Source organism: Mycteria americana, chromosome 20 (assembly GCF_035582795.1).
Source record: "Mycteria americana isolate JAX WOST 10 ecotype Jacksonville Zoo and Gardens chromosome 20, USCA_MyAme_1.0, whole genome shotgun sequence".
NCBI classification, from domain to species: domain Eukaryota; kingdom Metazoa; phylum Chordata; class Aves; order Ciconiiformes; family Ciconiidae; genus Mycteria; species Mycteria americana.
The window spans coordinates 7,051,052-7,066,255 of record NC_134384.1 but is presented as its reverse complement, the minus strand read 5'-3'; the positions used below and the strand labels follow the sequence as shown (position 1 = coordinate 7,066,255).

At 59.5% G+C, this 15,204-nt stretch overlaps 1 protein-coding gene across 8 annotated transcripts in view; it reads left to right on the top strand.

Annotated features, from left to right (window-relative positions):
* The window catches only part of NAV1 (neuron navigator 1), a 78,734-nt gene extending 72,537 nt beyond the window's left edge, over positions 1-6,197 (top strand). For all 8 annotated transcript variants that reach the window (XM_075521992.1, XM_075521991.1, XM_075521989.1 and 5 more), the window contains 5 exons: positions 3-74; positions 351-547; positions 1,087-1,205; positions 1,441-1,638; positions 2,248-6,197. In XM_075521992.1, coding sequence (XP_075378107.1) covers positions 3-74; positions 351-547; positions 1,087-1,205; positions 1,441-1,638; positions 2,248-2,343 — 682 coding nt within the window. In that variant the 3' untranslated portion in view covers positions 2,344-6,197. The remainder of the gene's footprint in view (positions 1-2; positions 75-350; positions 548-1,086; positions 1,206-1,440; positions 1,639-2,247) is intronic.
* Positions 6,198-15,204: the final 9,007 nt, after the last annotated feature.

Sequence of the window (15,204 nt, the reverse complement as noted above, 5' to 3'; positions counted from 1 at the left end):
AGCCCCTACATCATTGGGACCACCAACCAGCCTGTGAAGATGACCCCAAACCATGGCCTCCATCTCAGCTTCAGGTGGGAATCATACATCCCTGGGGGCCATCCCCATGGGGTTGGGGAGGGCAGAGGCCATCACTCCTGCCCCTGGGCAGTCCTGGGGACACATCCTGTGATTGGGGATCCTGATGACACCTGAACCCCAGGCCTGTCCCTGCCATCCCAGAAGGACCTGATACCCCAACCTTGGGCACATGTAGTGTGTGGGGGTGCTAGGAGGTTCCCCCAAGGGTGCTGGGAAGCAGGGCAGCTTGTGTGGAGACCCAGCCCTGAACACCTGAGCCTTTCCCCCAGGATGCTGACCTTCTCAAACAACGTGGAGCCGGCCAATGGCTTTCTGGTGCGCTACCTGCGGCGGAAGCTGCTGGAGTCAGACACAGATGTCAATGCCAACAAGGAGGAGCTGCTGCGTGTGCTGGACTGGGTGCCCAAGCTCTGGTACCACTTGCACACCTTCCTGGAGAAACATAGTACCTCCGACTTCCTCATCGGTAAGGCCTTGCCCCACGCTTCCCTCCTCTACCTCACACTGCTGGGAGCCCCCAGGGACTGGGGCAAAACCCTCCCAAAGGAGCCTGGGGAGCTGACGTGCTGCCCCGTGTCCCCCAGTCCCACACAAACAAAAAGCCAGTGGGTGATGCACACAAGTATTGCTCTTCCCTGGGTGGCATTTGTTCCCGTGTCCCGTGGGAGCTGTCACTGTGGTGTCAGCTAAGGCTGCCTGTCTTACTGGCACCCTACCTTGGGCTCGGAGGAGCCATGTTTTCCCAGGCAGGTCTCCCTTGGACTCACCGTGCTTTTGAGGGGTAGATTGAACTGAGCAGCCCTATTACTTGCCCGGGAGCTTGCTTTCTGCCCATGTGTGTCAGGCAGACGCTGCCTGGACACTGCTCCCAGGAGGTGGGAGGTGGTGAGCCCAGGGCACCCTGCGCAGCCAGGCTTGCCCACCTTGGTGCTGTGCTGCCGTGGGGCCAGTGACTGGAGCAGGGGGACTCGGCTCCCGTTTTCACTCTCTGCCTTCCCCCCACAGGTCCCTGCTTCTTCCTGTCCTGCCCCATTGGAATTGAGGATTTCCGGACCTGGTTCATCGACCTGTGGAACAATTCCATCATCCCTTACCTGCAAGAGGGGGCAAAAGATGGGCTCAAGGTACCCAGAGCTGCCTGGCATGTGGGAATGCAAGCCAGCAGTGCTTGGGGACATGCTGATGCAGCAGCCTAACGGGGCAGAGAGAGGGGAGGTGCTGGGATTTTGGGCGCAGGTGGTGTCTCTGTCAGTCCCTTCCCTGCCCTGTGGCTGCAGCAGGACATAGCACTGTCCTGGGGGGCCTCGGGGTTGCCGGCACGTGCTGAACAGGCGGCTGCCACCTGTTCCCTGCCTGCAGGTCCACGGGCAGAAGGCAGCCTGGGAGGACCCCGTGGAGTGGGTGCGGGACACCCTGCCCTGGCCGTCAGCGCAGCAGGACCAGTCCAAGCTGTACCACCTGCCCCCACCCACCATCGGGCCCCACAGCACCGTTTCCCCTCCTGAGGAGCGCACCGTCAAAGACACGACGCCCAGCTCCCTGGACTCGGACCCTCTGGTACGGCACTGCTGTGCTGGGAGGTGGGCCGGGCGATGCTGGTGGAGAGGGGAGTGCAAGGTGGAGCTTTGCTTTCCCAGTTATTTTTCAGTGTAATAAGTCTGATTTGGGGATCCAGAAACATTTTGTACTCCTGGGAGGGAGCAGTGGGTGTGGGATGGTGGCACTGGCAGGCAGGCTGAACACCGGGGCACATTGTGATGTGCCAGTGAACGGGCATGGCCTGGAGCTCCATGAGGCATCGTGACCACACGCAGAGCCACACACAGGCTGGGGCTTGCACATACGTGTCCCGGTGTGTCACCCAGAGAGGCTGCTAGCAGACAGCAGGCTGCCACAGACGATGCCAGCTGATGTGCTGGGGCCTGTCTCCCTGCCACGCTCTCTTTGCCACTCTCAGCCTTGAGCATCCCAGCTGTGCCCAAGGCCAGATTGTGGTGACAGGGAGGGATTTTGCAGGGTCTCTGGGCTTTGCTTTACTCTGAGGATCTTCTTGGGGTGGCTGGTTTGTATGGGAGGGCAAGGAGGGCCTGGTGGCCTTGGCTTCCCCAGGGTGTCCACAGACCTCTGATTCCCCTTGGGCTTGGTGCCACACTCCTCTCCCCGCAGATGGCCATGCTGCTGAAGCTCCAGGAAGCCGCCAACTACATTGAGTCTCCGGACCGCGAGACCATGGTGGATCCCGACCTGCAGTCGACTCTGTGAGGCCCGGACATGCCGGCCCAGGCGGAAGGGAGCCGCCGCCAGCTACTGCTCCCACCGGGCTGCTCTCCTTTTCCTTTGGTATGCCGGAGCGCAGGGCTGGCGAGTGAGCGGAGAGGACCGGGGCTCCGGTGTGTCCTAGCGGAGCGTGGGGAAGCTCGGCTCATCCATGGGAGAGCACGAGGTGCCATCTCCCCTCCCAGCCCTGGGGGTAGGAGAATCCTGGTTTCTCTTCTTGGTTTTTTTCTGTCTCTATTGCAAACTCTTGGGCTTTGGGGCCAGGGCAACTGATGTGGCTGAGCCCCCACTCCCAGGAGCTGCAGGAAGGCCCCTGCGTGGGGCAGGGACCCCGTGGGAGCCACCTGGGCCAAAGCTGGGGGACAGAGGAGGAGCATGTGGCCGCAGGACGAGAGTGCGGGCCCGAGGGTCTCCAGCTCCCTCTCGACCCAGACGGGCGTAGTCGAGGGCAGGCAACGAGGGAGCTGCTGCTGCGGGAAGCGCTCGCCTCGCGCTGGCCGGGGAGGAGCACAGCTCTCGCCGCTGTGTTTGTATGTTCCCTGTTTCACCTGCATGGCAGCCGCTGCGACCAGGACAGCCCAATAAACCCTGCTTTGGTTATTTTATTTTGTTTGCCCCCTCCAATTTTCCTTTGGCCGAGTCCAGACTTTGCTTTGGTCCCTTTTTTGTTCTGGTTCTTCGCTCCCCTGGCCTGGAGCCCATGGCCCGGTGCCCACCGCTTCCCTGTAAGCAGCTCCCTTTCCCTTTGGTTTCTTTTACAGCTGTTGGTTCCACCACTCAAACCACCTCCGTCACAAAACTGGTGCTCACTGGACAATCTCCAGTCCCTGAACCCACCTCCTGGGGCCTCACAGCTTGGCTGAGATGGGACTTGGCAGCCGGTGGCAGCAGGATGCTTGTAGAGCAGCCCCTTGCCTGGTGCCTTCCCCTCCCCAAAAGCACAAGGCAGAGTCTGGCCCTGGGGATGGGGTCAGGGTCTCCTACCAGGGCAGGATGCCACGGGGCATCCCCTCCCCACGGTACCCGGTGCTGGCCAAGGCCTGGGTAGGGGGAGGGTGCTGCTGCTCCATCCCTGGGGGCATGTCCCCTCAGTGCTGCCAGGCCTGGGGGTAGTCTCCCACTGGCTCCCCAAAGCCCTGTGCCCTCCTGTGCCCTATGGCCTGGCAGGGTCTCGCTGTGCCCCATGTCAGTGCTCTGGGACCACCTAGGGCTGCCACGTGTCCTCTTGGCCCTGTTGTGCAACGTCACAGGCGAGGCTCCTGGCACGGAGGGGATCAGCCCCGGTGCTGCTGTGGTGCCTTAATCCCCAGCCGTGCAGGAAGGGGGCACGTGGGGCTTGGGCTGGTGCTGTCACAGCCTGCTTTGGCTGTAGTGGCCTATGACTGTCCCCAAAGCCAGCTTGGCTGGGATGGGACGGGGGTGCTGGCACTGGCCTGAGCACAGCCAACCTGGGGCTGCTGCCTTCAGCATCCCCCGCTTGCCTGTCCCCAAGCATGGCTGCAGGGTGCTCTGCCAGGCCAGCACCTCCCTCCCTGAGCCCAGCTGGGCTCTGGGACCACCCTGCTCCCCTCTGCTGCCATCCAGCTCAGCTCCCGCACTCAGCTGGAGCCCTGGAGAGCCTTTTGGGGAGAGGTGACCCCAGGGCCGGGTCGGCTGAGCCTGTCCTGTACCTGAGCCCCACCAGGCTGGGGACTGGGCAGCCTCAGCCCCCCTGTGCCACGGCTGGTGCAGCCTTCAGGGACACCTCGCAACCCTCCAAAACAGGCATCTCCTCCAAGGCCCGGCCTTGCCGCCAGTGCCGCTCGGAGGCAGCCGCCACCTCTGCCCTTGGTGCTCTCTTGGCCGATGCATCTTGCCTTGCTGCCTGGGGCTGGCCGGTGCATCCTGGCCGCGGTGCGTGCGACCCATGGTGCTCACTTCTCCGTCTGTCCGACAGCCTCCCTGCCGTCTCCCCGCTGCCGCCTGGGGCCGGCCAGCCCGGCCCCTTTGCACAGGGATGTCCCTCCCCACGCTGGCTTGGACGCTAAGGCTTTCTGTTTGCCTTCTCTTGTGTTGCTGCCGTCGGCTAAGGACTCCCTGTAAATAGATCTGTAGTCGAATGCCCTGCGTGAGTTGGTGGGGCCCGGCCCTGCGCCTCTTTTCCTTTTTTTTTTTTTTTTTTTTTTTTTTTTGTACTCTGTGATAACTGTGCTGTGCTGACTTCTTTTCTGATTGTACGAGACACTGGCTCAGCAGCTGCTCGAGGCCGGCGGTGGGGACCTGGCTCTCCCCTCCAGCCCCTCTTGCCCTGCTCAGGGCTCCAGTGCTCAGGGCAGGAAAGGGCAAGATGCACCTTTAGGGGCTGCCCCGGGTGCAATGCTGTGCCCAGGTGCCCTGAGGAGTCCCGTGGGTGGAGAGGGCTCACACACCCCTCTCGCTTTGCACGGCCTCCAGGCAGTCTTGGCTGTGCCTGACTTTCTTTTCTGACACCCCCGTGGAGCCACTGAAATGTAGACCAAACTGTCCCTGTCACCGGCTTGCCTGGGGCTGCACTGCCGGGCACCCCCGAGCCTGTTTCCCGGGGGTTTACCCCATCCTTTCCTGGTGCGGGGCTGCCTGTTTCCCCATAACCTAAGCTGGGGCGTGCTGGAGGTGAGTGGCACGCTGTGGTGTAAATCAGGAGGAATCCCTGAGGGGGATGAGAAGGGCGAGGGCCATGCCAGCTGGTGTGCCCCGGGATGGTGCACAGTGGGGGGCTTTCACTGGACTTTCCTGGCTGGCAGCAATGGGCCCTGATGGGTTCCTCCTGGCTTACATCAAGCACCCCGTGGCCGCAAGCGTGGCAGCTGTCTGGGGAACCTGGGGACTGAGCGTCCCCCAGGGCTGCCAGTGGCTGTGGGCTGATCCCCTCTGTCCCCCCGGGGACAGGTCCAAGGATTGCACTGACTCATCCCCCTGCCACCCCCGAAGGTGCCTGCTGCCCCCAAGGGTACCCGTTGTCCCCAAGGGCGCCTGTCACCCCATAGGAGCCAGTCACCCCCAAGGGTGCCTATTGCCCCCAAAGGTGCCTGCCACCCCCAAGGGTACCCGACACCCCTAAGGGTGCTTGTGATCCCCAAAGGAGCCCATCACCCCCAAAGGTGCCTGCCGCCCCCAGGGGTGCCCGTCACCCCCCAGGGGTGCTTGCCACCTCCAAAGGTGCCGGTGGCCCCTGGGAGCACCAGGAGCCCATGTGAGGGGCTGGAGCGGGGAGATGCCAGTCGCCCTCCTGCCCCCTCGAGCTGCTGCTGCCTGGTGGCCTGAACCTTACAATTTTAGCTTTTTTCTATTAAAAACAAACAACCTTTTTTTAATTAAATAAAAGATGAAATGGACAAATTCCTGTTTTAGATGATCTGTGTAATTGACTGGGTTTTGTGTTTCTTAACTGCATGGTATTCCTGCCGAGGGGTTTTATAGCACTTTTTAAATTTCTCTTTAAGATTTTGGTCCAGATTTCTACTGCTCTCGCCTGTCTGTCTTTGCTTTTTCCTTGCCTCCTCCAAGTTTGTAAACTCGCTCCATTTTATACCTGATGTTGAGACCCAACCCCACGTTGTACATAGCTGCGGGAACAATCATAGGGAACAAACACCATCTGGACTCTTTCCACAATTAGTTGTTTTTACTTAAAAGAAATTTTAAAAGACGTATAAAAGGAAGCCAGGAAAAGGCTTGAGGATATTACGAAAGACAGAAACAAATCCAGCCCTGCACCAAGTCAGCTCCTGCTGCCCACGCTGCCCGCACCAACCGGCATGTCTCTTCTCGGTCGTCTGTCTAACACCATTGGATTCAATAAAGTTATCTCCTGTACCGCCTGGCTGCTGGTCCTGTGTCTGGGAGACCGCGGGCCTGTCCCTGTGCGGGAGGGGGGTAGGACAGTCGTGCTTGTGCCACCACATGTCTGCCACTGTCCTCGGTGGTTGCCCTCCTGCAAAATCTGGGGAGGGGGGCTTTGTGGAAACGCTCCTGGTTTGAAATCTTGGCTGTTTTGCAAGATGCTGCGAGCGGTTTTATCGGTCGGGGACGCCTCTTCCAAGATGGTGCTCCTGTTAAGTCTGGAGTGTGCAGAAACGCTGCTGGTTTGAAATCCTGGCAGTTCTGCAAGATGCCGGAAGTGGGGGATCCCTCTCCTGGGGCAGGAGAGGCAATCGTACCTGGGGTGTGCAGGGAGGAGTGGGGGCTCAGGGTGGGTGGGCATCCCCGCTGGGCCCCTTTCGCCTCGCCAGGGCTGGTCCCCATCTCCCTTTTGAAAGGGACACGGTGGTGACGGATGCCACCCCACATCACAGGGGCAGTTGTGGGACAGTGTCCCTTGAGCAGCGATGGGGTGCTCTGCCCTGCAGCAGGGTGGGGGGGTGAGGACGAGGCTGCAGATACCAGTTGAGGGGAAGGGAGATCCCGGTCCTCCCCGGCGTGGCTCGAAAGCCATGGAACATGGCTCGAAAGCTGTGTTCCACTCTACGGAGAGCGACGCTGGAGCGGGGACAGATGCTCCAGGAGCCGTTAATTAATCACCGGATGGTGATGAGTTGTAATAGGCTGCAGTGGCGAAGGCAAGGCCAGGAGAGGGCACTTCCCATCGGCTCCTGTCCAGCGGGTGGGTTCAAATAAGTTCATTACCAGTGGGTGCAATCCTGAACCTGGAGAGCAGGACTGGTTTTGGGGAGCCACCGCCCCTCATCCGCAGAGATGTGTCATGTTCATGCTCCCAGCCTGTGCTCGCACGGTGGCCCTGTGCAGGCAGGAAGAGCAGGCAGCAGAGCAGGAGAGCAGGCAGCGGTGCAGCAGAGAGGTCCCTACGTGTGGTGGCCCCACGGGGATTTTCAGCCTCACAGCCATGGCGCAGAGCCAGCGAGCCAGCAGGATCGGTCCCCAGGCGTGGGGGGTATGCAGAAGGACCACGTGGGGACGACGCTGACGCTTCGATTTCAGCTGGACACCTGCGTTTGGGAAAACTCAGCTGCATGTTTCGAGGGTGACAGGCAGGCGAAGGGTCCCGTCGGTTCAGGAAACAGCACCCATGGGCTCGGCACTGTAGCGGGGATGTGGCCCCCATGCAGGGTCCCTTCCCCTGCCTTCAGTAGCTGGTGGGAGCTCGGTGTCTCTGTGGTGCGGGGTGGCTGGTGCAGGGCTGGGAGGGCTGAGAAAGGGAGGTGCAGGGCACCCCACCCTCATGCAGGGCACAGGAACCTCAGGAGCACCTGGGCATGTTGGGTTCAGCCACCGGGTATGTACAGCCTCCAGGATGCACAGCAGCACCTGCTGAGTACCACACCGTGTGTACGATCAGGTACAGCATCCCTCGGGCACCGTGCCTGGCACGTGCACCAGCACCCCCGGGCTGCAGCACCCAGTCTAGGTACAGCAGCACCCAGTGTGGATATAGCAGCACCCAGCAGCTCCTCCCAAGGTGGCCCACAGCCTTTGTGCCAAGAGCGTCTACCTCCCCAGGGAAACGCCGCCCTTTTTCATAGACCCCCAGCATGGTTTGGGTTGGTCTAGTTCCAACTCCCCTGCAGTGAGCAGGGACATCTCTCACTCGACCAGGTTGCTCAAAGCCCTGTCCAGCCTGGCCTTGAACACTTTCAGGGATGCGGCATCCCCAGCTTCTCTGGGCAACCTGCTCCAGTGTCCCACCACCCTCGTTGTAAAACATTTCTTCCTCGTGTCTCAGAAGCCCCCCTTATGTATGCGGAAAGGCCCCGCTGGAGCCTTCTCTTTTCCAGACTGAACAACCCCAACTCTCAGCCTTTCTTCACAGGAGAGGTGTTCCAGCCCTCAGATCATTTCCATGGCCCTCCTCTGGATCCACGCGAGCAGGCCCATGTCTTTCTTGCACTGGGGACCCCAGAAATGGTTGCAGTGCTCCAGGTGGGGTCTCAAGAGAGCAGAGGGGGAGAAGCCACACCTCTTGTGATGCGGCCCAGGATACAGTTGGCTTTCTGGGCTGCGAGCGCACATTGCTGACTCATGGCCAGTTTGTCACCCACCAGTATCTCCAAGTCCTCCTCTGCAGGGTGGCTCTCCATCCATCCATCCATCCATCCATCCATCCATCCATCCATCCCCCAGTCTGTTCTGATAGCGGGGATTGCTCTGACCCAGGTGCAGGAACTTGCACTTGGCCTTGTTGAACTTGATGAGCTTTGCATGGGCCCACTCCTCCAGCCTGTCCAGGTCTCTCTGGACGGCATCCCTTCCCTCAAGCGTATCAACTGCACCACTCAGCTTGGTGTCATCTGCAACCTCGCTGAGGGTGCACTCAATCCCGCTGTCTATGCTGCCAATGAAGATATTAAGTAGTATTGGTCCTAGTATGGACCCTTGAGGGACACCACTCGTTACCAGTTTCCATTTGGACATTGAGACACGGTAACTCTTTGGACATGGCCATCCAGCCAGTTCCTTATCCATTGAATGGTCCACCTGTCAAACCCTGATCTCCAATTTAGAGGCAATCCCACTTTGGGGGTGTGGGGTGAGCTGTCACAGCCACATCGCACCCAGGGGTGCACCCAGTGCCCGGAGGGTGCATGGGGGCCTGGGATGTGCGGTGGCTTCAGGCAATGCAGCTCCCAGCTGGGCTGGGACCCCAGGGTCCCCCTCCCTCCTCCAGGCACCGTCTCTCCTGGCAGCGGCACATGTGGACCCCCCAGCCCAACCTTCCCTTCCCTCTGGCGTGACGGGGCTGGCCCGTGCCTGCCACCACCTTGAGCTGGAACAGCCTCTGCTTGTGTTGCCAAGCACAAATACTGACAACCCTCTGTTTTAATTTAACTAATGGGCAGTGCCTGCTCATTAAGGCCAGCCTGCTGTGGCTCTGGGCCACTGCGGGGGCACGGGGACATCAGTCCCGTTGCGAGCAGCACTGGCTGGAGCAGCCTGTCACATCCCGGTGTGGCTCGCGTGTCCAGGCTGCGGAGCTGGGGCCTGGGTGCCACTGAGGTGGAGGTGGGCGACCCCTGGCTGGGGTGGGTGTGGGGTGATCCCACAGGGTTCCTGTCCCCAGCTCAGCTGCAGGGAGCAAGGGGTGCCCCAGGGTCCCCTTCCCCACTCAGGGCCGCGGCTGACGGGGATGGGGAACCCACAGCGAGGGAAAACCAGCCACCGCCAGCTGCCCCCTGCGCCCCGCCCAGGCTCCTCACTTGACTCCCATCAGCTTTTTCTTGCTGTTTTGGTCCTAAATTCAAAGCCGGGTTCCCAGGAGCCCCCTGGATCTGGGGTGGCACAGTGGGGGTGGCATGGTGGGGGTGCCAGCGCTTACCCACCACCCCCCTCTGCTGTGGCTGCGGCAGGGACCCGATCATGGCTCCAGGTCTCCGTGGTGGGTGTGGCCATGGTGGGTGTGGGGTGAGCAGTGCAAGGTGACCTGTGCGAGGTCACTAGTGACAGGTGACTGGTGTGAATAGACCAGCACAGGGTGAGGTGACTGGTGGGAGGTGACAGATGTGAGGTGACCAGTGTGAGGTGAAAGGTGTGGCATTACTGATGGGGGGAGACTGGTGTTGAGGAGACCGGTGCAAGGTGACAGGTTTCAGGTGACCAATGAGGGGTGACCAGTGCAAGGTGATGGGTGCGAGGTGACCAATGAGAGGTGACTGGTTCAAGGTGACTGATGAGGGGTGACCACTACGAGGTGACTAGTGTGAGGTGACCGATGGGAGGTGATGGATGAGAGACGACCGATGAGGGGCAACCAGTGTGAGGTGACCAGTGTGAAGTGCTGAGTGTGAGGTGACTGATGGGAGTGACTGGGGTGAGGTGACCGCTGTGAGTCACCCTGCTGAGGGATGACCAATGTGAGGTGACTGGTGTGAGGTGACCGACAAGGTGTGACCGGTGTGAGGTGACTGGTGTGAGGTCACCCTGATGAGGGGTGACAGGTGTGAGGTGACCATTGTGATGTGATGGGTGTGAGGTGACCATTGTGAGGTGATTATTGTGAGGTGACCGGTGTGAGATGACCATTGTGAGGTGACGGGTGTGAGGTGACTGACAAGGGGTGACTGGTGTGAGGTCACCCTGATGAGGGGTGGCAGGTGTGAGGAGACCTGTCTGAGGTGACCGGTGTGAGGTGACGGGTGTGAGGTGACCACTGTGAGGTGACTATTGCGAGGTGACCAGTGTGAGGTCACCCTGATGAGTGGTGAGAGGTGTGAGGTGACCATTGTGAGGTGACTATTGTGAGGTGACGGGTGTGAGGTGACCATTGTGAGGTGACCCGTGTGAGGTGGCTGGTGTGACGTGACTGACAAGGGGTGACTGGTGTGAGGTCACCGTGATGAGGGGTGGCGGGTGTGAGGTGACCATTGTGAGGAGATCTGTCTGAGGTGACAGGTGTGAGGTGACCACTGTGAGGTGACCGGTGTGAGGTGACCATTGTGAGGTGACAGGTGTGAGGTGACCAGTGTGAGGTCACCTTGATGAGGGGTGACAGGTGTGAGGTGACCATTGTGAGGTGACTATTGTGAGGTGACCATTGTGAGGTGACCAGTGTGAGGTCACCCCGATGAGGGGTGACAGGTGTGAGGTGACTGGTGTGAGGTGACCATTGTGAAATGACCCGCGTGAGGTGGCTGGTGTGAGGTGACTGACAAGGGGTGACTGGTGTGATGTCACCGTGATGAGGGGTGGCGGGTGTGAGGTGACCATTGTGAGGAGATCTGTCTGAGGTGACCATTGTGAGGTGACCAGTGTGAGGTCACCCCGATGAGGGGTGACAGGTGTGAGGTGACCATTGTGAGGTGACAGGTGTGAGGTGACGGGTGTGAGGTGACGGGTGTGAGGTGATGGGTGTGAGGTGACCGGTGAGAGGTCCCCGATGAGGGGTGACAGGTGTGAGGTTACCATTGTGAGGTGACCATTGTGAGGTGACCAGTGTGAGGTCACTCTGATGAGGGGTGGTGGGTGTGAGGTGACCATTGTGAGGAGATCTGTCTGAGGTGACCATTGTGAGGTGACGGGTGTGAGCTGACAGGTGTGAGGTGACCGGTGAGAGGTCACCCCGATGAGGGGTGACAGGTGTGAGGTGACCATTGTGAGGTGACTATTGTGAGGGGATGGGTGTGAGGTGACTATTGTGAGGTGACCAGTGTGAGGTCACCCCAATGAGGGGTGGCAAGTGTGAGGTGACCATTGTGAGGTGACGGGTGTGAGGTGACAGGTGTGAGGTGACCGGTGTGAGGTGACCATTGTGAGGTGACTATTGTGAGGGGATGGGTGTGAGGTGACCATTGTGAGATGACTATTGTGAGGTGACCAGTGTGAGGTCACCCCAATGAGGGGTGGCAAGTGTGAGGTGACGGGTGTGAGGTGACGGGTGTGAGGTGACAGGTGTGAGGTGACCATCGTGAGGTGACCATTGTGAGGTGACGGGTGTGAGGTGACCTTCGTGATGTGTCTATTGTGAGGTCATGGTGTGAGGTGACAATTGTGAGGTGATGGGTGTGAGCTGACCAGTGTGAGGTCACCACGATGAGGGGTGACAGGTGTGAGGTGACCGCTGTGAGGTGACGGGTGTGAGGTGACGGGTGAGAGGTCACCCCGATGAGGGGTGACAGGTGTGAGGTGACCATTGTGAGGTGACGGGTGTGAGGTGACCATTGTGAGATGTCTATTGTGAGGTGACCAGTGTGAGGTCACCCCGATGAGGGGTGACAGGTGTGAGGTGACCATTGTGAGGTGACCATTGTGAGGTGTCTATTGTGAGGTGATCGGTGTGACGTGATGGGTGTGAGGTGACCATTGTGAGGTGACCATTGTGAGGTGACTGGTGTGAGGTGACCATTGTGAGGTGACCTGTGAGAGGTCATGCCGATGAGGGGTGACAGTTGTGAGGTGGACATTGTGAGGTGATGGGTGTGAGGTGACCATTGTGAGGTGACCATTGTGAGGTGACAGGTGTGAGGTGACCAGTGTGAGGTCACCTTGATGAGGGGTGACAGGTGTGAGGTGACCAGTGTGAGGTCACCTTGATGAGGGGTGACAGGTGTGAGGTGACCATTGTGAGATCTGTCTGAGGTGACAGGTGCAAGGTGACCAGTGTGAGGTGACTATTGTGAGGTGACCAGTGTGAGGTCACCCCGATGAGTGGTGACAGGTGTGAGGTGACCATTGTGAGGCGATGGGTGTAAGGTGACCATTGTGAGGTGACCAGTGTGAGGTCACCGCAATGAGGGGTGACAGGTGTGAGGTGACCATTGTGAGATCTGTCTGAGGCGACAGGTGTGAGGTGACCATTGTGAGGTGATGGGTGTGAGGTGACCATTGTGAGGTGACCGGTGTGAGGTCACCACGATGAGGGGTGACAGGTGTGAGGTGACCGCTGTGAGGTGACGGGTGTGAGGTGACGGGTGAGAGGTCGGGTGTGAGGTGACCTTCGTGATGTGTCTATTGTGAGGTCATGGTGTGAGGTGACAATTGTGAGGTGATGGGTGTGAGCTGACCAGTGTGAGGTCACCACGATGAGGGGTGACAGGTGTGAGGTGACCATTGTGAGGTGATGGGTGTGAGGTGACCATTGTGAGGTGACCGGTGTGAGGTCACCACGATGAGGGGTGACAGGTGTGAGGTGACCATTGTGAGGTGCCCGCCCTGAGGTGAGGGTGTGGGGAGACCCCTGTGGGCGGGGCCGCGCCTGCACGAGCCGCGGGCAACCCCCCCCCCCCGCGGAGGGCGTGGCGCGGGCCAGGTCTGGGGGCCGGTCCGTGGGCGGGGCCTCCCGGCGGTGGGCGGATCTGCGCGGAGCCGCCGCACGCGAGCCCGGAGGGGCCGGGTGACCATTGTGAGGAGATCTGTCTGAGGTGACAGGTGTGAGGTGACCACTGTGAGGTGACCGGTGTGAGGTGACCATTGTGAGGTGACAGGTGTGAGGTGACCAGTGTGAGGTCACCTTGATGAGGGGTGACAGGTGTGAGGTGACCATTGTGAGGTGACTATTGTGAGGTGACCATTGTGAGGTGACCAGTGTGAGGTCACCCCGATGAGGGGTGACAGGTGTGAGGTGACTGGTGTGAGGTGACCATTGTGAAATGACCCGCGTGAGGTGGCTGGTGTGAGGTGACTGACAAGGGGTGACTGGTGTGATGTCACCGTGATGAGGGGTGGCGGGTGTGAGGTGACCATTGTGAGGAGATCTGTCTGAGGTGACCATTGTGAGGTGACCAGTGTGAGGTCACCCCGATGAGGGGTGACAGGTGTGAGGTGACCATTGTGAGGTGACAGGTGTGAGGTGACGGGTGTGAGGTGATGGGTGTGAGGTGACCGGTGAGAGGTCCCCGATGAGGGGTGACAGGTGTGAGGTTACCATTGTGAGGTGACCATTGTGAGGTGACCAGTGTGAGGTCACTCTGATGAGGGGTGGTGGGTGTGAGGTGACCATTGTGAGGAGATCTGTCTGAGGTGACCATTGTGAGGTGACGGGTGTGAGCTGACAGGTGTGAGGTGACCGGTGAGAGGTCACCCCGATGAGGGGTGACAGGTGTGAGGTGACCATTGTGAGGTGACTATTGTGAGGGGATGGGTGTGAGGTGACTATTGTGAGGTGACCAGTGTGAGGTCACCCCAATGAGGGGTGGCAAGTGTGAGGTGACCATTGTGAGGTGACGGGTGTGAGGTGACAGGTGTGAGGTGACCGGTGTGAGGTGACCATTGTGAGGTGACTATTGTGAGGGGATGGGTGTGAGGTGACCATTGTGAGATGACTATTGTGAGGTGACCAGTGTGAGGTCACCCCAATGAGGGGTGGCAAGTGTGAGGTGACGGGTGTGAGGTGACGGGTGTGAGGTGACAGGTGTGAGGTGACCATCATGAGGTGACCATTGTGAGGTGACGGGTGTGAGGTGACCTTCGTGATGTGTCTATTGTGAGGTCATGGTGTGAGGTGACAATTGTGAGGTGATGGGTGTGAGCTGACCAGTGTGAGGTCACCACGATGAGGGGTGACAGGTGTGAGGTGACCGCTGTGAGGTGACGGGTGTGAGGTGACGGGTGAGAGGTCACCCCGATGAGGGGTGACAGGTGTGAGGTGACCATTGTGAGGTGACGGGTGTGAGGTGACCATTGTGAGATGTCTATTGTGAGGTGACCAGTGTGAGGTCACCCCGATGAGGGGTGACAGGTGTGAGGTGACCATTGTGAGGTGACCATTGTGAGGTGTCTATTGTGAGGTGATCGGTGTGACGTGATGGGTGTGAGGTGACCATTGTGAGGTGACCATTGTGAGGTGACTGGTGTGAGGTGACCATTGTGAGGTGACCTGTGAGAGGTCATGCCGATGAGGGGTGACAGTTGTGAGGTGGACATTGTGAGGTGATGGGTGTGAGGTGACCATTGTGAGGTGACCATTGTGAGGTGACAGGTGTGAGGTGACCAGTGTGAGGTCACCTTGATGAGGGGTGACAGGTGTGAGGTGACCATTGTGAGATCTGTCTGAGGTGACAGGTGCAAGGTGACCAGTGTGAGGTGACTATTGTGAGGTGACCAGTGTGAGGTCACCCCGATGAGTGGTGACAGGTGTGAGGTGACCATTGTGAGGCGATGGGTGTAAGGTGACCATTGTGAGGTGACCAGTGTGAGGTCACCGCAATGAGGGGTGACAGGTGTGAGGTGACCATTGTGAGATCTGTCTGAGGCGACAGGTGTGAGGTGACCATTGTGAGGTGATGGGTGTGAGGTGACCATTGTGAGGTGACCGGTGTGAGGTCACCACGATGAGGGGTGACAGGTGTGAGGTGACCGCTGTGAGGTGACGGGTGTGAGGTGACGGGTGAGAGGTCACCCCGATGAGGGGTGACAGGTGTGAGGTGACCATTGTGAGGTGAC